Here is a 26,792-nt window from a genome sequence, read left to right as displayed (position 1 = left end):
GAGTTTTTGGTATCCACCACTGCCAAAATTACATTTACTCTCTTCATCATATTTAAGTTCTAATAGTTCTTCTTGGCAAGTTTTATCAACCTTAGCAACATTTGCTGTAAAAGGATTTATCATCCAGTCATGCACCTTTAAGTTCAAAATATTTTGAAATCATTTTTCCATATCCAATTTGAGTTTGTTGAGGTGGATACTGAACCTTTCAATATCCCTTGGAGTTACATCATTGTTTATAGAGGACAATTCAGGAAAATGATGAAATTCTCTCTTGAAAATATTATGATGGAGATCAAGCTTTTCGATAAATAATGACACAATATTTTTGCAACTTGTAAGAGTTATATTGGCTCCTTGAAGCTGCAAATTAATTTCATTAAATCTCTTGAAAATGTCTGCCAAATAAAAGGCATCATTCTTTACGGTTTTTAACTGTTCAGAGACCAGCCTCATTATCACTTTCAAAAAACTATACGACACTATCAAATAATGCAACAAAACGAGACTAGCATGTACCCTTTTGAGAGCCATCGAACTTCCGTGTGTAAAAATAACCTAATAAACTGCTCATTATTGTCCTGGCACAGCTGTCAAAACATTCTATCACACTTGGCATTAGATTTGATCTTTTTTACAGCTTTAATTATTATACTTAATGTTGGAGACTTGTACTTAAATGTTTTCCTACAATATGTTGTCTGCACAACACAATGAATACACAAAACGTTTGGCACTTCTTCCTTCAAGTAAGCAACAAACCCACGATAGCGGCCTACCATTGATGGTGCTCCATCAGTAGCACATGCAACAATATTATTCAAGGGTATATTATTTTTTGCAAAGTATGATTTCACAGCATTAAATATTGATAATCCTTTTGTATCTGTAATCAGATTGACAGTGAATAGCATTTCTTCTTGCAATGTATTGTTTTCATCAAGGTACCATACATACGTCATCAGTAGAGCATTATTATCTGCAACGACAGACCCATCCAATTGTATGGAAAATGAAGAATTTGGGGGAATACCTTTAAGTTTATTTTCAACATTAGCCGCCATTTTGTCAATGCATCTCTTTACTGTGTTATCGCTAAGGGGCAATGTTTTTAAAACTTCAGGTGTATCCTGATGCATTACTGTTGAGATAAATTCTTTGATAGAGGGTATTATCAAAGTTTCTCCAATATTATGACTTTTACCACTTTTTACAATTAAGTATGATATACGATAAGCTGCAGTTAATCCATCCTCATTTTTTGCATGTTATTTTTGAAATGATGCAGCTATTGTTGAACTATTTTGAAATATTTTACAGATTTCTTGAAAATATTCAATGGGCTTATCTTTATCTTGCGAATGCTTTGTAGCAAGATGTTTTCGCAATCGACTTGGCTTCATTGCTTCATTAGATAATGTCTTGTGGCACAGTAAACACATTGGAAGCTGTTTATTTGTAACAGATTCAATGAAACCCATCTTCAGATACTCTGGTAAATAGCCACAAGCATATATCTTTTTTTCAGACATGGGTTCTAAATTTGTTTCACAATTTAACAACTACTTTTACTCTTACGTTTTGATCTGCACTCCACACAGTGCTTTTCCTTTTTATCTCCTTTTTTTTAACCTTCCTTAGGGCAATGTACAAAAGTAAGGCTGAACTAGTTAGCCCACTTATTATTATTAGCCAACAACAATTCTCTCCTGCCTATAACTTTTCTTTCTCCTATTTTGCAACTGCTCTGCTCCGCTTCTGCCTGTCCCTGCTATCAGTTTCCACTCCTCCCCTTCCTCTTCCCATGTGTTTGCTTGTTTGCGTGCACGCACGCGTTAGTTCATTGATGTGTGCGCTCGCGTCCGCCCGCCCAATCGCACAAAAGGTTTTAACCTCCGAAATCCCTACCGCACGCATTCTCGCGCACGTTGGTTTATTGATGTGTGCACTCGCGCTCACTCACTCGCTCAAAAGGAGGTTTTAACCTTCGAAGTCCCTACCGCCCCACCTGGAATCCTGAAACACCCACTAGTAGGTGGTAGGGACCAGGTTGACAACCCATGGTTTACAGTGAATGGCCAAGGATTACAAGCAATGTAATCATTAAAAATATTGTTCTAATTGTTATTAGCTGTTCTAATATAGCTAAATACCTTTATTACTTAAATTAAACACAAACACATGAGCAATATTAATAATAATACAAAAGTCAGGGACGGGGATACTGTTTCACAGTGCCATTCCAGTTACAGAGGTTTCTGAAATTTGCAGACATTTGCCTGGAAAATTAGAAAAGAGCAATGTTAAATCTTTATTGATAAAGAATATACCATATTTTTCGGAGTATAAGACGCATCTTTTTTCCTCAAAAAAGAGGCTGAAAATCTGGGTGTGTCTTATACACCGAATACAGCATTTTTTGCCTCCTGAAGTCACGCCCCTTCACCAAAATGGCCGTGCAGAGCCTTATGGAGGCTTCCAGAGAGCTCCTGGGGGCTGGGGAGGGCAGAAATGAGCAAAAAATGGGCTGTTTCCCCTCCCCCCAGCAGCACTCCTCCTTAAGGCTCTGCATGCAATTTTTTTGACAAAAAACGGGCCAGTTTATGCGAAAAATGGACTGGTTTTTGCCCCCCCCCCCGAGCAATCTGCAAACCTCCCAAAAAAGGCTATTCATGCTTTTTTTTTTTTTTAAAAAAAAGGCCCATTTTCATGAAAAACAGGCCGTTTTTGGGAGGTCTGCAGTGCAAAAAAAATTTTTTTTCCTTTTGGAAAGCTCTTTAACTGATTGATAAGAATTACATTGATCAAGTGCTTTGCCAGCAGAAATACCTACTAATCTACTGTATTCCTCTCTATTTCTCTCTCTCTATCCCTCTCCCTCCCTACCTACACTCTCTCTCCCTACCTACTTACTGTATCTCTTTCTCTCTCTCTCCATTTACCTACCTCTCTCTCTCTCCCCCTCCCTATCTATTGTATTTCTCTCTATCCCTCTACCTACCTACCTACACTCTCCCTCTCTGTCTCTCTCTCCTTTTATCTCCCTACCTACCTATTCTCTCTCTCCATACCTACCTACTGTATTTCTCTCTTTCTCTCCCTCTCTATCCCTCTACCTACCTACTTTTTTTAAAAAAATGCCTCTTCAAAACCTTGGTGCGTCTTATACGCCGATGTGTTTTATACTTTGAAAAATACAGTAGCTGCTTTCTGAACTTTTCCATCAGTAGGCATTGATTATCTCCATGATTGAAACTTTTTTAGCAATCCAAAAGGATTTGGGCTTGAAATAAAATAAAATAACTTTGGGTTTTGCTGGTCTGGAAATGGCTATTATGCAAAAGTAAACATTGTGACTATAATATTATTATTCTATTACACTGAAAAGAATCAGAAGTTAATGCTTTTTTCTCCCTTCTCCATTGTTTTCATTTTCATTTGTATATTATATTTTGATGTATGTGTGTAAAGTAAGGGCATATTTTTTTAAAAACCATTAACCTATCAGAAACAAGCTAGTTTTGTTTCCGATGGAAGCTTTCCAACTGTAGTTTGGATCCAGATGCTTCCAATTTGAGAATAAATCCACCAATTATAGTGGATCAAATTAGTGACGACTAACAGATTTAATTAATGTCTGTTCTAGGTACACAACTGTCTTTTTGTGCCCTGTTCTTTATATATATATATATATATATATATATATATATATATATATATGTATATGTATATGTATATGTATATGTATATGTATATGTATATGTATATGTATATGTATATGTATATGTATATATACATACTTTATTCCGTTTTTCATGCAAGTTAAATAAAGCAGCTACATGAATACATGAAAATTCTAAATTTACAGATTTCTGGTTTGCTAATGTGAGCAACCATGGGGAATGAAATGTCTTCTGTAACTCAGCACATAATGGTTTTATAATCCATCAAATGATAAACTGGGAATTGTGCCTTATTAGAACTTGCAAATTCAGCCATTGTAGTGTCAAGCTATTAATACAGCAATCAGAAACTATGTCTTGATTAAGAATATGTTTAATTATTAAGCTAGTCACTATATGTGGCAAGTAATTCTATCTAGGAATGTGGAATAAGAATAAATCACTTAGTCTCTTCTCTGCTGCTGGTAAGCAAGGTAAACTCTGCTTTATATTAGAAAGGAAACATAGGGCAGTCTTTTCCAGAACAATTAGCCTTCAAAGTGTTAGATCCCTTCTCATTAAAAAGTAAAAATATTATTTTCGTTAGCAAATTATGAAGTTAGCAATTTTTCTGACTTTGAGTAAGAAACTATATACTTCTCTAGTTATTTACCACTCATTACCCTTATTTTTCTTTCTGCTAAGACTTTAATGCTTAACTCATAAATTAGACGCTGGATAAGTATTGGGATTCTATAATCGAACAGAATATTCATGTTATACCCTATTTTTATGGGGAGGGGCTTACAAAGATGAATTTCCAGATGTTGAATGACAATTTTAATCACTCCCTGCCGGTTGGAATTCTGATCCAATTACATTTCATAATTTAGATAAACTTTCTCTGTATCGAGTAGAAACCTGACTAAATGCTTACCTTAATAAAAGCATCTACTTGCTTAGCTGAAATACCGTATATTTTTTCAAGGTCCTGGACCTATAAAAAGAAAAAAAATTGATACAATAAGGCAGTGTTGGTGAACCTTTTCGGCACTGAGTGCCGAAACAGGAGCACTGGAAACTGGAAGAGGAGCTCCCAAGCGTGCACGGGTGGGAGCTCCAGAAACCGGAAGAGTACCTCCCCAGAGTACATGTGCACGCCGGGAAGCTGAGCTTCTGGTTTCCTGCATGCGCATGCGCCAGCCACCTGGTCTTCCTGTTTCTGGTGTGCATGTGCCCAAGAACACCAGCTCTCTGGCACACATGCATGCGCCAGAATCCGGGAGATCAATGGACGATGGCTGGTGTGCCCAGAGAGATGGCTCGGTATGTCACTTCCGGCACATGTGCCATATGTTTGCCATCCTGGCAATAAGGATTAGCCCATCATTTAGACTGGGCAAAAATATTAACTATGTTCCACACAATACTCCCTAATACAGATAGTCCTCAACTTACGACCTCAACTGAGCCCAAAATTTCCATTACCAAGGGACGCTATTGTTAAATGAGTTTTGCCTCATTTTACAAATCTTTTTGCCAGAGTGGTTAAGCAAATCACTGCAGTTGTTAAGTGAATCCAGCTTCCACCATTGACTTGGCTTGTTGGAAGCCAGCTACGAAGTTTACAAATGGTGATAACACGACACTGCAACTATCAATATATGTCAGTTGCCAAGCACATGAATTTTGGTCACATGACCATAAGGATGCTGCAACCGCTGCAAGTGTGAAAACCTGTGATAAGTCTTTTTTTTAAAATGCCATTACAACTTCAAGCAGTCACTAAATGAATGGTTATAAGTTGAGGATTACCTGTATAGTGCCACCAAAATAATCAAATTGTGGTAGAATATTGTCTTTGCTTGTTGCAGTGAAAGATCAATAAAAGGATATAAATTACCCTATTTTTCAGTCCATAAGATGCACTTTTTTGTCTCCCAAAAATGGGTGGAAATGTCTGTGTCTTATGGAGTGAATATTGCTGAAGTCCTGCCCACCTCCACCCTTCGGCTGTTTTTGGCCTCCGCACCCCAAGTTTTTGGCCTCAGAAAACGGGACGTGGAGAGGCCAAAAATGGGGCACATGGAGGCCGAAAACGGGAGTGTGTCTTATGGCCAGGTGCATCTTATAGTGTGAAAAATACGGTATACTAGAGGTTAACATATCTATCACCTATTTTCAGTACAACACTTCCATGCTCTTCATGGAGGGAGGAGGAATTGGGAAGGATTACAAAACACTCAGATTTGCAAAGAAAGATTGCAAGCATTTAAAAGAAACCAATAGCAGTACTGTTACTATTGGAGCATAAAGTACAATACCATGAGGATTTTGACTCTGGATTATCTAAATTTTGAACAATTTACAGCAGCCTAACTATAAATAATAGCACTGTTGGGCATCCCATGCTTCAGCAGATGTCACCTTTATGAGTTCCATGCCCCAAACAAAGCTGGCACACAATGGCTGCAACACACGATTAATGGAATTGGATTGTTATTGTTTAAAAAAAAGCGTGGAGCTCAGGTAATAAAAAGTTGCTTGTCTCAGGTGAGAAATTAGGGGGGCAGCAATATGTCCAAAATAAACTCTGCCCTCTGAGACCACCAACCTTCTGAAAAGATCCATAATTTTCTCTCCAGTTCACAATGAGCTCTGCTTTCTTCTTGCCAATGAGGTATAGGCCCATAAGATCCTTCACAGAACCTGAGTTCAAGAGGGGCAGGATTTTAGCCTTGGTATGAGCCAGTTGATCTTGATTGATCTCCACTTCACATTTGGAGGGAGCCTTGTTTTCAGAGTTGAGGTCTAGAATCTGAAGAACAAACACAAAAAGAAAGTGACCAATGTGACTACCTTTTAAAATCAACCCCACCTCCTATTAATATTGACAAGAATCATAGCAAAGAAATGATTGTCTAAGCTATGAGATCTGCTCAGAGCTTTCCCCAAAAGGACCAATTATCTGCTGATCCTGTTCTAACCTAGACTTCCCTAAAAAGCATGAGGTAGAGTCCTGGTCGTGACAAAACCCCTTTTATTAAACAAATGTGAATTCCTCTCATTTACATTCAGCAAGGCCTGAGAAACAGTCTTTCAAATGAATATTTATGATTACAGACTTTATCTATCTTGCTGCCATGTAAATATTTTCCAAATGAAGTGCTGTGCAAGGAAAGATTGGGCACAGTCTCTGAGATTCACAGACAGATCTTCACACTCCTGAAATGAATCTAATGACTGACCAAACAAATTGTTTCCTGCAAAAGCCCACTCCCCTTTCGCTCCTCTTTTATGTCCTATGGGAGGGGCTGATCACTTTTCACCTGTGACTTTACTCCCAAGTCTACCTGATTTCTGAGTTGTTCTTTTCTTCTGGCAGCTCTGCACTTCTGCACACTGGGGACAGGCTCTAGCTGTTCCTCTGTCTTACTGCTGTGTAGCTCCATAGGCTCCTGATCAGTCAGACAGCCCTGGCCCCATCTCTGCCTCTGACACAGAGCCCTCATCTGAGCCTTCCCCAGCCTCCAGGATTAGCCCATGCTCCTCCCCAACCTCCTCATTGTCTGACTGTGCTGCCAGTTCTGCTAGCCATTGGCAGGCCACAACAGATACCATCAATTTGACTGCATCAGAATACACTGTGGAATCAAATGCAGGATCTCAAAACCAAGAATCAAGGCTCACAAAGTAATTGTTGATTCAGTCTGCGCTGGAGCAATTCCCTCCAGAAAATAATGGGAGGGTTTGGGAAACACCTGACAAAGGGACTCTCACAGACAAAAGGATGCATATTTATACATTTCAGGAAAGGAGAAAGATAGTCAAGGTGCATAGGTAAATTATGTATACCTATTACCTATGCAGAGGTAATATATGACCTATGCCTAAATATTCATAATTAGCAAGTCTCAATTTACTTCCCTACCCACCCACTGTTAACTATCCTCAAGAGTTATTGTCTTAATAGAAAGAAACGTATCAGTTACATTCATGTAGCAATTGTGATAAAGCATACCACAAAAAAGATTTCAAGCTTGCCCCAGCTAAGACACATTCACATTTTTATCTTGCTAACATGCTCCCACTCCTCCCAAATTGTCTTTTCCTCCTAACTGTTAGGTATCTGTGTTGATCTTCAATGGTTGCAGAATTAGTGACCAACCTCTACTTCTTCTACCTGGTGGTTCCCTGTACATTGAAGCTATGACAAGACGCAGAAGCACTACCAGGTTTGAGAAGTCTCTGGACAAAGCTATTTCTCAGGACCCTAATAATCTTTGTTGCTCTTCTCTGTACTCTTTTGAGTCTAAACCTTTTTCTTACATTGTGGCGTCAAAAATTGGGTGCAGTATTCCAAGTGTGGGCTTACCAAGGCATTAAAAATTGATATTAACACTTCATGTTATCTTGATTCAATCCATTAATGCGGCCTAGAAGTATGTTGGGTTTTTTGGCAGCTGCAGCACTGCTGGCTCATATTTAAGTGATTTGCCACTATGATTCCAAGAGCCCTCTCACAGTTACTACTATTGAGCCAGGTGCCAGCTATACTGTACCTGTGCATTTGGTTTTTCTTGCCTAAATGCAGAACTTTACTCTTTTCACCATTGAATTTCATTTTGTTAGATAAGGCCCATTGCTGAAGTCTGTCAAGATCCTTCTGTATCTTAAACCTATCTTCTGGAGTGTTGGCTATTCCTGCCAGTTTGGTGTCATCTGCACATTTGATGAGTTCCTCATCTATGGAGAACGTAGGCTTCCAATTGACAGGTTGAAATGGCTCCTTCCCAGGAGATACCTCTGTTCTGATTGATTGTAAGTTATCTTAAAAACTGTGATACATATAGCAAATTGGCTGGAGAAAGATTCTGCTACTCTTCCTGTTCTTCACCAAAATGAAGCCAAAACCTATTTACCCACCTTTTTCTTTCTGCCTCTCTTCTTCTGTTGCTTAATGACACTCTCCTCTTCTTCCTGACTCTTGACAGGTATTTGCACTGGAGAGAAAAATAAAACAAATTGTAACACAGGAGAAAAAGGAAGGCCTGGCTTCATAAACCTTCCCAACCTTCTCACCTTGTTGGAGAGGCAGTACTGTGGCCTGTTTTCGGGGTTTTGAAGCTTGGGGGAAAGGTGCACCCTTGTTCTCCAGAGTCTGGGCTTCTATTTCTAACTGCTTTTCTTGAACGTTCTGGAAGAAGCAGGGGCAAAATAAGTGCTAATTTAAGGTATAGGTGGGGTAAAGGGGAAAAAAATCATGATGTCTTTGTGGAAAAGAAAAGACTATTACTGGACTAATAGTTCAATCATGATCTTATGGCAGTCAATCATTACCTCTATTGTTATGAACCTCACAACTGGCATAGAACGACTGTTGACTTACCTGAACAGTCCTTCTATATGCGTTGCGAGGGGAATCCAAGCATGGGTTAACTTTGTCCATTAGCCTAGAGACTGAGTTATGCAATTGTTGACCATGCCTCCTCTGACTGGGGTAGTTCAGTTTTGTATGAAGGCTCAGCCGATCCAAGAGATGTAATAGAACTGGCTCGGAATGTGAAGACAATTAATCTGATAACCAGAACAATGTGTCCAGTGCCCAGACCAGCTGAAGCCGAGGGCGGGTTTGGATTCCCCTCGCAGCACACATAGAAGGACCGTTCAGGTAAGTCAACGGTCGTTCTCCTGTGCGCTGCTTGGGGAATCTAAGCATGGGACATGCCAAAGCAATGAGTCTCAAGGGCGGGAGCCAGGCTGGTCAGGGGCCCTAGGTGGTGCTAGCTCTGCAAGACTCGCCGCCCAAAGGAAGCCTCCGCTGAGGCATAAATGTCCACTTTATAATGTCTGACAAAGGGAGATGGTGATGACCAAGTCGCCGCCCTGCAAATGTCCTCCACCAATGCTTGCGTCTCCCATGCCGCCGTGGTGGCCGCACTCATTATGGAGTGGGGGGTGATGCAGCTGGGAACCAGTCTGGATTGACTGTCTTAAGCGAGGGCAATACAAGCCTTCAACCAGTGTCCAATGGTATTTGAGGACGTCTTCTGTTCCATGGATGCTGCCTGAAAGGACACAAACAGTGCCTCTGACCTTCTAAATGATGCAGCACGTTTCACATAGCGACGGAGCGCCTTTCGAACGTTGAGGTGGTGCCACCGTCGCTCCCGCAGATGCAAGGGCTGAAGACAGAAGTCCAGGAGGATAAGTTCCTGGGCCCTGTGGAACCATGAATTAATTTTAGGGAGGAATGTTGGGTCTAGCTGCAGGACGACTCTATTCAGATGGAAGATACAGAGGTCCTCGCGGACCGACAGCGCCACCAGCTCCGACACTCTCCTAACTGATGTGATAGCTACCAAGGAAATAGTATTAAGGATCAACAATCTAATACTGATCGTGCTAATAGGCTTGAATGGTTCTGCCGTGAGGGCCCTAAATACCAAGGATAAGTCCCATGTTGGGTAACAGAGTACCACCGGTGGCCTGAGGTTTGAGGCGCCCTTCAGGAATGACCAAATCCTTGGATGTTGAGCCAAGGAGCGAACTTGCCCGCCCCCAACAGTCGCTAGAGCCGCAACCTGGCGGTTGAGGGTGTTGGGTGTCAGACCCTTGTCTAAGCCCATTTGTAAGAAATCTAGTACCTATGGTACTGATGCCTTGACTGGGTCAACTCCGGCTGTGCGGCCCCAGCTGCAGAAGGCCTGCCAAGTAGCCTCATAGATGCATGTTGTGGATGGGCATCGCGCTGCTTGGATTTTAACAATGACTTTGTCAGAAAAATGCAGTCAAGTCAAGATATCCTGCTCACGTGCCACACGGCTAACTGGTATAGTTGGAAGTTTGGATGAATGAGAGCCCCCTGGGAGAGGCGTATCTCATTGTCTGGAATTCTCCACGGGCGTGAGATGGACAGATGGATGAGGTCGGCATACCAAGGACGACGGGACCACAACGGTGCGACCAGGAGAACTTCCACCTGCTCCGTTAGAATCTTCCGGATGATGAGCAGAATGATTGGTAGAGGCGGGAAGGCGTAAAGGAGTCCGCCCGGCCAAGAACAGCGAAGCGTGTCGGTTCCCTCTGTCCCCGGATTGTGGAACCTGGTGTAAAACCTTGGCAGGTGTGAGTTGTGAGGTTGGGCAAAGAGGTCCACTTTGGGGTGGCCGAACCTGCGAAATAGTTCCTGGAACAGATCCGGATGGGGCTGCCACTCCGCCTGGTCCACTATGGCTCTACTCAGCCAATCTGCTGTGTATTGGCTGTGCCCGATATGTGTTCTGCCCAAATCAATAGCAATCGGTTCTCCGCCCAATGGTGGAGCCTCTCCGCTTCCAGCATCAGGCACTTGGACACCGTGCCGCTTTGGCGGTTGACGTGAGCCTTTGGAGGCCACGTTGTCGGTGAGGACCAATACGTGGCTGGTTGTCACCAAGTCCTGAAATTCATGAAGGGCTATGTGGATGGCCTGCAGCTCTAGCCAGTTGATGCTGTTCCGTAATTCCTGGGCTGTCCAACGACCCTGCGCCACTCGGTCCAAGCTGTGGGCTCCCCACCCGAATAGACTCACATCCGTCGTCACTACAATGCAGTCTGGCTCCTTGAAAAGACATCCCTTGAGTACCTTGGAGGATGTCCACCACCGAAGCGACCATAACACCTTGGGTGGTAGTTGTACTCTGGTTTGCGAGTGACTGGTATGGGCCCTCTGGAAGGGGAGCAAGAACCATTGGAACAGTCGTGCATGAAATCGCACCCAGGGAACAATGTCTAAACAAGAGATCATTTTCCCAAGCAGCTGGGAAAGAATTGCCAGCGGCAACGACCTGTCACAGCACGTAACTCACCAGAATGTGTAGACTTTGTAGGCGGCTCTCCTGAGATAGTAACACTTCACACATCTCCGAGTTGATGATGGTCCCGAGGTGTAAGAGGGACATGATTGGTTGCAGGTGACTTTTAGGAAAGTTGGATGATGTCGTGACACTGCAAGGTGTTGATTGTGAACTGGAGGTCTCGAACTGCCTGGTTCCGGGATGATGATAGGACCAGGATGTCATCCAGGTAGCAATTGACTCTTATGTACACTGACCGAAGAGATGCAGCTATTATTGCCAGCAACGTTGTGAAGGTTCGTGGGGCCAATGAAAGGCCAAACGGCAGGGCTCGATATTGAAAGTGACGCCCTGCGAACTGGAACCACAGGAACCTTCGATGTGCTGGATGTATCGGCACATGGAGATACGCCTCTTTGATGTCGACTGAGGTCAGCAGATCGCCCTGGCGGATGCAGGATAAGATGCTTTTGAGCGATTGCATCTTGAACCTCTGATATTTCAGGTATAAGTTGAGCCGTTTCAAGTCTAGGATCGCCCACTGTTAAGTAAGTAAGCTCCCCGTTAGGAGAGCGAATGTGCAGAGAAGGGTAATTAGAGTGGTATGGAAGAACACACACAAACATACAGGGATACTGAATAGTATAAAATATAGTCGTTTACTATGTGGAAATATAGAGGTATTCAGAGTTCAGTTTACAGTCCAAGTCATACACAGTTCAGTCAGTCAGTTATCAAATAAACAGTTTAGCACTAACAGTAGCTAACAGTAGCAAAAACACACAGTACCTCACAATACACTGATCAGCGTCTAACTGAGAGCTATCAGTCATTCTGGCTCCCTCTGATGGCTGCTTGAGATAACAGCAACCAATTACATCTCTCTAGCATTTAAAGTAACATACATTTGTTACAATCATGGCTTATATACATAGCCAAGCCAAGACTAGGATTACATCTCTAACACCCGCCATCCTCCCGAGTTTTTGGAACTAGGAATAGAGTAGAAACCTAGCCTTTCCTGCCCTTGTGATACCGCTTCTATGGTGTTGATTGAACAGATGTTGGATTTCAGTGTCCATCAGATGCCTTTTTACCCGACACCTGGGTATGGGCACTTGATGAAACACCTCGGGGGGATGGTGAGAAATTCTAGTGAGGCCCAGCCTCACTGTCTGGATGGCCCTGGCGTCTGAGGTGGGCCAGCCACGTACGAGTCATCAGTATCTACGAAAGGACCTGTTGTTGGCACCATGAAATGGCCGCCAGTCTGAGACTGTTGTTGGTTCTGTTGCCGGCCACTATCCCTGGCACCAGAACGGTCCTGGGTCCTGTCCTGGGATTGAGCGTAAGACATGTTGTACTGGGGAGTATATGGGACTGCAGTATACCCATAGTCCCCCGCCCGAAAGGATTGCTGTCTATTGTAGGGCTGCTGTCTGTCTGTGCGTCTACTGACCCACAGGAGCACTTTGCTTTTATCCCTTGTTTCGATTAGGATAGGGTCTAACACAGCACCAAAGAGAGCCCCGCTTTTAAAGGGGGTGGAAGCAAGCCGCCATTTGAATTGTAGGTCTGCCTGCCAATGGCGAAGCCAGAGGAGACGGCGGGATGCAACATTGGAAACTATCGCTCGAGATGCGAATTTGGCCGTGTTGAGGGTAGCATCAGAAGAAAATTCCAATGCTGCCACCAGCTTGTTGACATCCTGGTGTAGACGCATGTCATTGAGCACAAGCCTGGCCTGTAATTGCTTGAGCCAAACCAATGATGTTCTATTAATAAATGAGGCTGCTGCAGCCTAGGGGCCTTCCAAAATTTCGGATGGAATCAATGCTGGGGAAGCCAGTGCCGCCACTGGGGGATCTACTGTAGGAAATTGGAGAATTCCATCCAGTTCCGGTGTAGAAGAATGGAGTTTCATGTCACCATTACTGGGTGGAGGGACAGCTGTTGGTTGCGTCCATTGCTTTTGGACAATGTCCATAAACAGTTTCCGACAGGGTATAGTATCCTGTTCCTGTTCTGCAAATAGGCGTTCTGTGGAATCTAGGCCCACTGCAGTGCTAGCCTAGGTAGTGGCGCCCCCCATGTTGGTCGTAGCCTTGGCCTTAAATAAAAGTGATTCAAATAAGGTAGGCTGAAATAATCCTGAAGACAGGCTTGTCCTGAAGCGGTGATGGGGGGTCAACTAGGGACATAGATAAGTCCCTAGACAAGGCTGAAGCCCGAAGGCGCTCGGTTCAGCATCCACACCGTGAAATGGCTACAGATATATCGGAAAGTTCAGGAGGAAGGCTGAAAGCAAGGCCTTCCTCAGGCCTCAGCCCTGCAGCTGTGGGAGTGAAGGTAGGTGAGGGGCCTGGGCACGTGAGCGCTGGCGCTGGGTTAGTCTCAGAAGAACTCGAGGGAAACTGGGGTCCCAATCCTTCCTCTGCAGTGGGCACTCCTTGGGGAAGAGGGAGGTCAGGAGACCAGCCCTGGATCCCCGCCAGGGGAAGAGAAGGGCCTGGGGAGGTCCTTCAGGTAGCAAGGTTGGTGGTGACCTACTGATGGGCACGGGAGTCTTGGACGATGACTTGCCCTTGTCCTTGCATTTTGTGGCCCTATCAGGAGCCACGGAGGATGCGCGAGACCTGTGGCTGGTGGCTCTAGTGGTGCCCTGCCCACCCTAGCGCTGGCCCCGGCGGGTTCAGAATGCAGTGGGGAAGAATTAGAATTCCCGGTGCTGGGACCAGAGATAGAACTATCTGCCATTATGTAAGTATAAGGGAGAGTGTTGAAAGGCTGAAACTCATGACCTGATATCAGTGCTACGTACTGATCGAATAGATGCGAAGGCTGATTCGATCGCTGTGAGGCAGAGACAACCGCATGCACTATCGGACTGGTGGCGAACAGACCTCCGATGGCCAGATAAGGGTCACTATGACGTCAGCAGTTTAGGCACGGAGTACAGACCGCGCCCTTTCATTCACTTTTGGTGCGAACAAATGGCACCTAAAATGGCCGCCACCGATAACAATTTCGGCACAAGTTTCAAATATGCAGCAAAATGGCCACCTCCTTTGTCGGAGCGCCTGACTCCTGACAGTATGGTGGTGAAAACAAGCCTCATCGGAAATGGCGCAGTAGTGGCGGAACGAATTAATCACTCTGGGACTGACCATGCTAATTCGGGCGGGTCATGCTCACTCTAGCTGATGCAAGAGTAGCGAACCTGCTCTCAACCACATTAACGCATCGAGACCAGAGAGTGGCGAATCGACTCTCAGCAGACAGCACAGACAAACAAGCACACGGCTGCATTCTCTTTCGCTGAAAAACCTCCCGACTATGAAAGTCACAAGGTCTCGCTGAAGCCGCAGGAGTCTCGCTAAGCCTCAAAAGAACTTGCTGAGGCTATACATCAGGGAGCCATCATTCAGCGCAGCTGCTGCTTGTCGGAACAGCCAGACAACGGCCTGTGCTCTCAGCTGCCTTCGCAGATATTCAAGCGAAAAGATGAGGAATCCAAACGAATAATAAGACATTATCTTTGTCTATTATCCTAGAGAGATAATTTTTTTACTTCTCTTTAGGCTGGATCGAGTTAAAAAACTGAACTACCCCAGTCAGAGGAGGCATGGTCAACAATTACATAACTCAGTCTCTAGGCTAATGGACAAAGTTAACCCATGCTTGGATTCCTCTCGCAGCACACAGGATAATTTATTTAACAGCGGATGCCGTATCTCCTTGGGGTTACCTGCTTCATCTAAATACCTCCCTTTTTAATTTCTCTCTTTACCATTCCATTAAAATGGAACTTGGCCCATGCATCTCTGATTCATTGGCCTCCATTTTATCCTTCCTCCAAGTCTCCACTCTATTAACCTTTTGCTTCTAAGTGCTTCCCTCCTTTATTGCTTATTGTGAACATGAATACTACCACATGGTTACTTTTTCTGAATGTGTGAACTGGACAGGATCAACACAGCAGAAATAGAACGTGAACATGTCCTTTAAGTAGAGTAGAGGGAGGGGTCACGTGAGGGTTATAACAGCCTGATTGGTCCATTAGACTGAGAGAAAACGTCTTAACCTTCTGTCTCTCCTATTGGTTCCCAGTTTCCTTGATGTCGAAAGTCTGCATCTGAAAGTCAAAACAAGAGGGACAAGCCCCGGGGGCCACCCGGTCCTCCCCCACCCAGTCCCTGTCTTAACTAACTAGGGAGGGATGTGACCCCTACCTCTACTCTACTTAAAAGATACATTCAGGTAAGACCAACATTCTTTTTCTAGTAGAGTAGAGGGAGGGGTCACGCAAGGGACATACCTAAGCTACATCCCAGGGAGGGAAGACTGGTGCCCAGGGGGAGGATCGGCCGCCACCCGCTGAAGGACCCTCTGGCCAAAGGACGCCTCAGCCGAGGCGTAGACGTCTAATCGGTAATGGCGAATGAACGGCGTCGGGGAAGCCTAGGTGGCTGCCCGACAGATATCCTCAAATGGAGCTCTAGTAGCCCAAGCCGCCGTGGTAGCGGCGCTATGCGTGGAGTGGGCCGTAATACCAGGAGGGGGAACCTGATCAGAGGCCCCATAAACCTCGACTATGGCCTGTCGCAGCCACCTACCGATGGTGGAAGAGGAAACCTTAGTCCCAAGAGACCCCGGCTGGAAAGACACAGAGTGCCTCCGTCTTACGGGTACCCTCCGTCTGCCTCAGATAAATGCCAAGAGCGCGGCGGATGTCTAACCTATGCTACAAACGCTCGCGCTCGTACGATGGATTGGGATAAAAATTAGGGAGTATGATTTCTTGGGCTCTATGGAAAGGTGTGTTCATCTTTGGGAGGAATGACCAGTCGAGGTGAAGGACCATCCTGTCCTGATGGAAAAGACAGAGGTCGTCCCAGGACGAGAGCGCTCCCAACTCCGATATGCATCTGGCCGAAGTGATGGCCACTAAGAACAGCACTTTAGGAGTGAGCAGACGCATATGAACCTTCCAAAGAAGTTCTAACGGAGACCCCGTTAAAGCCTTAAGGACTAGGGGAAGGTCCCAGGTCAGGAATCTATGGACTGGCAGAGGCCTTAAGTTCGCCGCCCCTTTGAAGAAACGTTTTCACCAGGGGTGAGTGAGTGAGTGTGTGGGAACCCCCCCCCCCTAGTACCGTGGCCAGGGCAGCTACTTGGCATCACAGGGTATTATGTGATAAGCCATCCTCCAAACCCTTCTGAAGGAACTCTAGGACATTCAGCACCGTGGCCCTGGAGGGATTGAGGCCGAAGGAAGAACACCCCCTCGCAAACACCGACCAGGTAGAGTTATACATCCTGGTGGTGGAAGGCTGTCTGGATGCCTCAATGGTTGCTATGACCCCTGGGGAAAGCTTCGCCTTCCTCAGTAAGCGCCGCTTAAGTGCCAGGCGGTTAACTGGAGCCACTGAGGCTCCGGGTGGTTCAGGACCCCCTGACACAAGGCAACTTCCCCCTCAGGAATCATCCAAGGTTTGGACACTGATAGTTGGACTAGGTCTGCAAACCATGGCCTTCTGGGCCAGTACGGGGCAAGCATGATGACGAGGGGCCTTTCTGCCACTATCTTCCTCATGGTCCCCGGGATGAGGGGAAGGGGAGGAAAGGCGTAAAGGAGGCCTGGCGGCCAACGGCTCCTGAGGGCATCCGTGCCCTCCGCTGTGAGAGTCCGGAAACGGGAGAAGAATCTCGGCAGTTGGGAGTTGACGGGAGAGGCAAAGAGATCCACTAAGGGAGTGGATTTACCCGGCTTGATTACTGGGGTAAAGTGCTCCTTGGGGCCTGTAGGCCTGGCGCACGTGGCGGCTCTCAAAATGGCCGCCGGAGCCTCTCGCCCGTTCGTTCTTCAGGCGTCCGCTTGCCTTTGCTGTAGCGTCCCGCCCCTGAGTCTCCCAGGCCGCAAGGATTGCGATTTTAAGCCGTGCGGCCGAGGGAGGGTGCTGGGGCAGCAAGGACAGCCGGACTAGGCAGCGGAGCGTCGGCTTGTTTTCGCGTGCTTCTCCACGCGCCACGGCAATCGGTTTACCGATACGAACTTCAGCCCCGTAGAACGAGGCGCGTTGCGGGTGGCTGAGGAAAACTCCTGAAGCTGCAGGGGTCACCCGGCACACCTGTCAGCCCGGGAATCGGTCCAGGGCACCCGGTCCGCGGACAGGGAGAGGAGATTGCCCCACGGGGCTCTCCCTGCCTGCAGAGGACAGGAACAAGCTGTCCGTCTGGGCGCAGCCACAAATTTTGAATTTAGTTTAGCCAATAGTCAAATCACAATAATTACACTATCTAAATAATTTATCAATAATTAAAGTAATATTTCTATCTAGGAACCAAAAACACACAGTGCTTGGACCAGACTGAGAGGAAACTGGGAACCAATAGGAGAGACAGAAGGTTAAGAAGTTTTCTCTCAGTATAATGGACTAATCAGGCTGTGTTATAACCCTCGCGTGACCCCACCCTCTACTCTACTGGAAAACAGATTATTCAGTGTTAATTTTTTTAGAAGTATAACATCTGCCATTCCCACAACACTGAATAATTCGGGAAGGAATTATAGGTCTCATTAGAACAATTAATCAGTGGAATAATTTGCTCCAGAAGTTGTGAATGCTCCAACACTGGAAGTTTTTAAGAAGAGATTGGCTAAGCAGGGGGTTGGACTAGAAGACCTCCAAGATCCCTTCCAACTCTGTTATTCTATTCTATTCTATTCTATTCTATTCATAAGCTTCCAAGAAAGAAGAACTTCCATCATAACGGGATAGACAGACACTGCAATAACTTGTTCAGGATCAGAACAGAGCAAATATTTACTCTTTTAGTCTGGTCAGCTTCAGCACATAAATTTGCTGGTTTTGAGTGTGCGGGCACGTGCTTTTTATCCCCTAATTGGGGATAAAAGCATAGCTGATCGTAGGAGAGAAGCAATGAGAAAAGCAGGCAAAGCACGGAAGATTGCTTCACTCGTTAGCACCTCGTTAGGGCTGAAAAAAAGCTTCAAAAAAGTTACATTTGGAGTATAAGTTGCACCCAAATTTTCAGCCTCTTTTTGGGAAGGAAAAGTGTGTCTTATACTATGAAAAATACAGTGGCTTATTGGTCAAGCTTACTAGTCAAGGCTAATGGGAGATTCAATTCTATCTTCAATCACTGGTTTAAGGCTAGCAAGATATAGATGACGGGATGGATGAGGAAGACACCATAATATATTTCACTAGGCTGTTGGGACCAATACATTTACATTCTATCTTTCTCAGAGGAAAGTCTTTGTAGCTGGCAAAGAGGTCAAGATGACAAAAGAAAGAAAAGAGCAATTATCAGATGAAATGCTTAGGGTTTCATATATTTCCATCAAATGAATCCATTTGTGATTCTCATACAGGCTTTGAAGACAATACACATTTCTTTTAAAAAGCTTCAACTCAGCAGAATTACTCCTATCTGTATAAAACAGGAAATAAGTGCCTCAGTTATTTTGCTCAATTGTCAGCATGGGTGAATTTTATTTTAAAAAATATATAAAAGCCCGGTGTTCTTCTAAAAATCTGACTGGTTAATGAGGGCCAGTTTTTTAATCAACCAAAGCACCTTTTAACCAATTAATCAGATCATCCAACTATACATTGCATTCCTATTACGATGATGCCCTGGTACTCACAACTAATTGGTTCCAGGAAACGCGATGAGTACCAAAAACGATGAGTACCAGATTTTTCCCATAAGGAATAATGTAGTGAGTCACAAGGCAACCAACATTGAAAAGTTCTAGCTTGTGCACTGAGTACCAAATTCGATGAGTTTCAAAGCAATTGAGTACCAAGGTACCATCTTACTTATTCACACCAAAACAGAGCAACGGAAACACAAAAGACAGACCTTCAGCTCACAGCGTGTCTCATGCAGGAGTTTCAGAATATTCAGCCGTTCCCTGCGTGGTGTGTCAAGGAGAGGTAATGTATAACCCCAAGCCTTTTCTTTCTCCAGGGCCTCTAATCGTAACAGTCGTTCAGCCAAAATGGGGTCAAGATTCTCAAGAGGCAGCAAACAACTGGTACAAAAAAAAAAGCAGCTCTGTGTCAGATTCTTTCTCTCTCTCCCAACACCCCAGCCAGACGAACAATCCCTTCTCGATTCGGCATTTGGGAAGTAGTTTGGCTCTGTGGAATGAAAGAACCAGACTACACCCAAATATACCAAATACATGATGATTCACCTGAGTGGCTTCTCTTCAGATGGTCCTGGCTGTTCCTCTTGTAGGCAAGGTCTCTTGGCCTCAGGGCTTCCATCATTGAAGCCCGGACAAGGCCTCTTGCCATCTGTGGAAGAAGAGGATTAGCTATCTTGGTTCAACAGTCACTGTTTAATGGTAGTTTTCAATTTACAACCATTTGTTTAATGGGTGTTCAAAGTTACAATGGCATCAAAAAAGTGACTCATGACTGATTTTCACACGGCTGTTGCAGCGTCTTCCCTGGTCCCGTGATCAAAATTTGGATGCTCGGCAGTATGAGATCGTCTTTTGTGACTTTCTTACAAGCAAAGTCAATGGGGAAACCAGATTCATTTAACATCCCTGTTACTAACTTGAGAATTGTTGTGATTCGCTTAACAGCTGTGGCAGAAAAGGTGGTAAAAAGGGGCAAAAACTCACGAACTCTTTTTGCTTACCAACAGAAAATTTTGGGCTCAACTGTGGTCATAAGTCGAGGTCATTAACGGTATTCAGTCAATTCAATTCCTGCCATCACATGATAGGCTGATCCATAAAACTAATCACCAAGGCTTGATTTGTACAATTCTGTAGGCTAAAACTGGCTGGCTCTTTTGTGTCTCAGTGCATTGTCAGAACATAGCCATTTGTTTTATCTGATATAAAAATAAAATACTCAAAACCTGTCTCTTCCCTATTGTCCAACTCCATTGGTCGCTTTTAGGAAAAGGAACCTTATATCTTACATTATGATATAGCCCTTTATGTTGTACATTATTCAAAATTAATTTACATCCCATCTATCCGATAGGAACCTATACAATACAGATTAAGACATAAGAATAATACAGATTATTATTTCAAAGAGAAATCTTTAAAATAATTTTCAGATCTCAGGGAACCATCAGATGTTTATGGTGGCATAAACATCACCAGAAAATATAAAAACTTAACAATGCAAATATGCTTCTAACCCACACGGGTCCATGTTTTACAACATTTACAACAACAGCAAATCAGCAGCCAAATGCAGTGTGTAAACATTCCATCTCTGTGATTGCTAGCATTGTGCTGTGCACGGAAATTGAAATATATATACAGTATATATATTTTCAATTACAATCTGCGGCAGAACTCCTAGTGATCTCTCAATTCTGACTGAGAAATGCTAAGGCTGAAGAAAGATCTCACTTCCACAAAATGGAAGGTAAAATGAAGTCAGCCCTCCTCCCTTTTCATGAACTCACCTGAGAGAGATTTTCCTGTTTCTGGATGGTTACTCGGAGTTTCCGTTTCCCCAGGCTCTGCTGGTTTCCTACTACCTACATGAGGTTTAAATTTGATTAACTTCTTTTGTCCCTGAACCTTTGGAAACATCTTATTTACTAGATCCATTAAAAGCTTGTGTAAACTCAGCTGTTTCTCAGCTTGGAGATATGTGGACTTCAGCTCCCAGAATTCCCCAGCCAGCATGGCTGGTCTAGATCTTGGGAAATTGTTCTAGAAAATAGGTGCCATGATGAAGAGGTACATTACACTACCACCACTTGCCTGGGCTTTCTGGGTAGAGCAATTAACTCCAATATTTTCTCATTTAATCTAATCATGGAAGGTTTTTGCTTGGTGCCTTCCGAAACTGTCAAACTTCCAGAATTCCCAATGCTTTCCCCAAAGCCCAGACCTCATAATTCCTTACCAGTTTGTGGTAGGACTTTCTGGGTGAAGGGTTTATTCACAATTTGCCTGGACTTTGCAGCAAAGTTGAGGCTTGTGAGCGTATCAAAATAATACTTCTTCTCTGGAGCGATATTTGCAATAATCAAGCTGTGGGCACTGCCTCCCAGAGAATCCTAGAGGAAAGAGAGATTCCGGGTGAAAGATCAGTCTCTGATGCCAACTCCTTCCGATCCCAGTGGCGGAAAAAAAAGAACCCCAATTACCTGCAGCAATCGGGTCAGCTTGCTGTCTCTATAGGGAACCCGAGGCAAACCCTGATTAAGGGCATCAACCACCTTGCTGAGCACAAAGAGGGAGCTGTTGATGGCTCCACTCTCTTTCAGGCGTAGGCCTTGGTTGCCCGTTCGTCGATTGTCCTCGGAGCCTGCTAAGTCGATGAGGCACAGCTTCGCAGTCTGGTGAGAATATGTGGGAAAGTCCCGGATACGGTTCACCAGAACCAGCAATACAGAATGACTGCGGCTGGAGCGCTGATTCAACTGAGTTGATGCCACTGTTCGCTTTCTGCTTGCAGGCAGAAAATGGCTTTCAAAGTCTGCAAAGCTAGTGATCTCTTTCTGGGTCAGGTCTGGCACCAGGATGTTGTGGTTACGATCCTCTCGGATAGGTAGGTCTCGGAGGGAGGGCAGAAGCAGGTCCAAAACCTGAGAAATGGAGGAAAAATTGATGGTGGATTTGGAATTTTACACACACCCCTCCTCAACTGCTTGTTTAACTTTCCCCCAGATTAGCTGATGCATTCCAGCAAGAACATTTTCCCAAAAGTGAGTAATCTGGGCACTGATTTTTAAGTTGTTTTAAAAAAAACTTTTTCAAATCTCGTTCCTCAAATGCCAGGGTCCTTAATCAATTCTACATTGGTTTTTCATTTTTCTTTTAAAATACTCATTTCAGTCTTCAGTCAAATGAGCCTTTTTCCTGTCTATTATACTAGTATAATAGTAGAAAAAAGCCTAGTATGGCTTTTTTCTCCTTAATACTCTCCGTTAGATTTCTGTTGTTGCCATGAGAACCATCATCCTTCAGCAATAGCCATTAGAGCTGGGGTGATGGTAGCTGGAATCCAGTAAAAGAGTCTATTCCCATAATGTTTTAAATCCCCTTTTCCCGAAAATCCTGTCATTCTGCGCCATTATACTTACCGGGCTCAATTTCCCCCTTGTACAATTGGGTAAACAATGCATTTTACCTTTTCTTGATAGATTTCCAGGTAGGACATAGAGACAGAGTATTGGCATTTATCTTCTGAAGCTTCCCTTGTCATCTGCAAGACATCTCGAACAGCTCGAGGAATCACTCCTGGATGATCTGGATTTCCCAGCATAGTGTGTGTCTTGCCTATGATTTGGCAGGAGACAAGGTGAGAATGGTATGGCATCATCATTATCATCTCCTTTTAGCCCAATTCCTCCCCCCCCCCCAGATGCTATGGTTTCATTTGGTTTCTTTGTAGCACTGCCTTATATTCACCTGCTCCAGTTGGTCCATAAGCCAATATGCTAGCATTCTGCCCCTTCAACAGATGGTGTAAGAAAGGCTGAACTGACCCCGTGTAGACATCACTTTGGGTGGCTGCCTCACCATAAAACGCATCAAACCTGGTGAAGAATGGGTGAATGTGAAAGGAAGGCAGGACAGAGCCTTACTGGCTTCTCTGAATTTTTTTCTTTAGCTGTCTTGAAAACTGGAACAGCAAATCCAGATATAAAGTTTGTTTTAATACAAAAGTATATAATCTGTTTACAATTCCTCTGCAATTAGATATGTTTGCTGAAGTTTAATGCAAGGCATAAATTACCCGCCTTCATTTGATATATTAATAAAATTATCTCTCCCATGTGTTTATTCTTACGTGGCTCTTGGACTCCTTTCCCTTGCAGCTTTGAATCACAACAGATTACTAACATTTTATTATTTATATCCTGCCTTTATTATTATTAATTAATAACTCAGGGCAATAAGCATACTCCTTGAGTATGGACACCTCCTTCCTTCTATTTTCCCCACAGCAATCCTAGGAGATTGGTTGAGCTGGCGCAAACTCACCCAACTGGATTTCATTTCTAAGGCAGAACTAGAACTCTGTGTCTCCTGGTATCTTAACCACTAGATCAAACTAACTTTTGTCCATACAATGCATCGGAGTAGTTATTCCCATAATATGTGCATGTAAAGAGACTAATCATAAAACGTAGCATGACCCAGAAGTAAAAGCATCTGTCATTGCTCATGTAGCAGAGTTCAACCCTATAGAAAATTAGGCACACTAAGAGTCATTCAAATTTATTGAATCCCCTGCCCAACTTACTTGTATTTCACAGACTCCATCTCATTCTTCCAATTGAGAATTTCCAAGGAATGGGAGTCCACACCTCGTACACATGGAGCTTCTTGACCTTGTCCAGTCCCCACAGCTGGACGCAGTCGTACACAAACCTGTACTTGCTCTGAGACATTATCAGAGCGGTGGAAGTCAGCCCGGCTTAATCGCTGCTGAGTTGTCATGAGTACCTGTGAGGGGGGGGAAAATTCAGGATTGAACAAATGTATTAGCCAATGTATATATTACAATAAGGGAAACGGTGGCTCAATGGCTAATTAGCTGAGCTGGTCGATCAGAAAGGTCGGCAGTTCAGCAGTTTGAATCCCTAGCACCGTGTAACAGAGTGAGCTCCCGTTACTTGTCCCAGCTTCTGCCAACCTAGCAGTTCGAAAGAATGTAAAAATGCAAGTAGAAAAAATAGGAACCACCTTTGGTGGGAAGGTAACAGCATTCTGTGCGCCTTCGGCGTTTAGTCATGCCGGCCACATGACCATGGAGAAATCTTCGGATAGCACTGGCTCTTTGGCTTTGAAACGGAGATGAGCACCGCCCACTAGAGTCAGGAACGATTAGCACATATGTGCAAGGGGAACCTTTACCTTATACTACAATATCCAACGGAGGACCAACAAAAGGCAAGAGTATCATTTTTAAAAAGTAATACACATGTTCTCCTAGGTTTGGCTTATGGTCACTCACTCACTCACAGCCCTGGAAAGTTGTCACTCAACTGGTTCTTTAGAACAGTGCCCTCAGCCTTTTGGGCACCAAGGATCAGATTTCCATGGAGAGGTTTTTCCATGGACTGGGGCATGGTTTTGCATGCTGGCTGGATCCCATGGATGGGGCTTCGCTTGTTTGTGCAGCCTTGTTTCTGGCATGCCGCATCCCAGTGCCAGTTCACAGACTAGGGATTGGGAAGCCCCTGCTTTAGAATACATGAAAACTCAATAAACAGCAAACATTACTGGTTGCAATGCATGTCTATTTGCTCTTTCATACATGGGCACACACTCACTCATCCACCCTTACCCACATCCCCAACTAGGCTGGTAGGCATTAGCCAAAGGGACAAAAGCTGCCAACCCTGGGCTCAAAAACAAAGAGTGGGCAGACTTCAGGACTCTTTTTATCTCCCAGTCCTTGCTTTGCTCTGGGTAGCTGTTGTTGGAACTTGGAGAAGGGTTCCCTGTGTGCCCAGGCTGAACTTTTGTTTGATTCAGGTGACATTTTTTCCTGTTTCCATAACAATTTGGTTCCTTCTTAACTATTTTCCCAGAGATAACTTCATCCCCTGCTTGCTTACCATCATCATCATCGGGAATTGCAGCTTCAGCCTACCATACAAAAGCCTCAACAGATTTTAAAGTTTAAAGCCTAAATTTGACTCCCAAAAGCAACTGAAACTATTCTTATTTATCCTGAAATTTATTGGATAATTATATCAAAACTTGATTGCCTTTTCACTTCCCTGTTGTTTCTTTAGGGGAGGAAATAGTGTTTAACATGTTTTCTTGTAAGGTGACCAACCATCCTCCTTTAGGGAGGACAGTCCTTCTTTTGTAAGTTTTGTCCTCCCTCGAAAAGTGTCCTCCTACATGTCCTCCTTTTCGATATTTGAAGACTAATCTGTTGCGCGTTATGTGACGTATTTGTATTTGACATGACAATTTGTCAAGGCTCGGTATAGTGCAGTATAAGATGCGATTATGAGACGCATGCACTCCGCATGGGAGACCTTGAGAGAGAGCGTCGCATGCAAGTGGCTTTGTTTACTTCTTACACGACACGGCACATACGCACGTAGTAGACTGAAATTGAGATTGAATGTTGATACTCTAGCTGCAGCACTTGCTGTAAAATTCAATATGAAGGATATTTCTTGTTCAGATATTTCCAATATATTGTTAGAAGATGACACATTGACAAAAAATATTAATTCAATGGAAAAGTACTCATTTAAATAATAATTAACAGGCATGTAAGCATAATTACAATATAAAATGTTACAAATGTTTTTATTATGCATATATATTTTAGTGTATTATTGTTGCAATGAATAAAATATTTCTTTTATTTACGATATTTTTTCCCCAATTTATTTGTCCTCCTTTTCATTGTAAAAAAGTTGGTCACCTTATTTCTTGTGATCATTTTAAGGCATCCCTCCCTCGCAACTATCTTTTTAAAGTAAGAATCACAGAAATAAAATTCAATTGTTCATAGGTATTAGCCCTTTCAGAATTTAACATCAATACTGTAGTGTTCTATCAGTTTGATCGAAAAAAACACGTCTTTTTTAAATAATTGGAATAATTCCTGAACTTTACATCATACATTTCCATAGAAGCATACAATATGGATAGAGGGTATTATAAGCAATCAAGGAAAATGGAACATGCATTTCGAAAAAAAATCGACGGGCGATCAATCTTGCATGAAGCTACTTAATGAAATTTAAGGAACTGACTTTATTTTAGACGCAAAAACCCCTCTGATGTCTGATCAAAGCTCTATTTTGTAAGGATGCTTTTGATGGGACTTGGATTTCTTTGTAAGCATCTAAAATGGGATTTACTTCCAAATGCCAATTTCAAAAAAATTAAGTCTCCCATCCACACATTGCACTCACCCTTTACCAAGTCCAAACTCCTTCGCCCTGTGCACAAATCGAATCCCAATCTTCGTTTTTATTTGGCGCTTAACCTGCCCCGTAACGGGAAGCTGACCAATGGGAGAAAAGAAAAGAAACGAGCGTTTGCCACCTGCGCACGCGCATCGCTCTCTCAAGTGTGGAGCGCTATAGAGCCATAGGAAGAGGGTGGGGAGGAAACTAGAAAGGAAATGTGCGCGTGCGCATTGGAACAAAAAGCCGTTTGGAGAGGATACGCATGCGCAGTAAAACAACGATAAATTCGGAACGGAAATACTACGTAGAGCGTGGGAGACATGTCACGTACTCATTCTTAATAAACACCTATTTGACATTGAACGAATTTTCCAGA

At 43.8% G+C, this 26,792-nt stretch overlaps 1 protein-coding gene across 1 annotated transcript; it reads right to left on the bottom strand.

The window, feature by feature from the left end:
- Positions 1-18: 18 nt before the first annotated feature.
- On the bottom strand, positions 19-26,512 carry KIF22 (kinesin family member 22). The gene is made up of 14 exons (XM_081969935.1): positions 26,420-26,512; positions 23,773-23,975; positions 22,935-23,062; positions 22,654-22,802; positions 21,668-22,108; positions 21,424-21,577; positions 20,975-21,049; positions 19,731-19,833; positions 19,394-19,565; positions 8,745-8,859; positions 8,589-8,665; positions 6,277-6,480; positions 4,600-4,659; positions 19-2,279 (listed from the first exon to the last, which is right to left on the bottom strand). The coding sequence occupies exons 2-14, from the start codon at positions 23,967-23,969 to the stop codon at positions 2,247-2,249; spliced, it is 1,908 nt and encodes a 635-aa protein (XP_081826061.1). The 5' UTR covers positions 23,970-23,975; positions 26,420-26,512; the 3' UTR covers positions 19-2,246.
- Positions 26,513-26,792: the final 280 nt, after the last annotated feature.

This window comes from Natrix helvetica (assembly GCF_964273705.1).
Source record: "Natrix helvetica genome assembly, chromosome: Z".
Lineage (NCBI taxonomy): Eukaryota > Metazoa > Chordata > Lepidosauria > Squamata > Natricidae > Natrix > Natrix helvetica.
Note: the sequence above shows the minus strand (reverse complement) of the source record. Positions and strands in the feature narration are given on the sequence as shown.

Excerpts from the sequence above, each read along its gene's own strand:
- KIF22 (XM_081969935.1), bottom strand. The coding sequence starts at position 23,969 with ATGACAACTCAGCAGCGATTAAGCCGGGCTGACTTCCACCGCTCTGAT. Across the intron at positions 8,666-8,744 it reads AGTACTGCCTCTCCAACAAG|TGCAAATACCTGTCAAGAGT; the intron begins GTGAGAAGGTTG and ends TTTTCTCTCCAG. Across the intron at positions 2,280-4,599 it reads AAGTAGATGCTTTTATTAAG|GCAAATGTCTGCAAATTTCA; the intron begins GTAAGCATTTAG and ends CTAATTTTCCAG.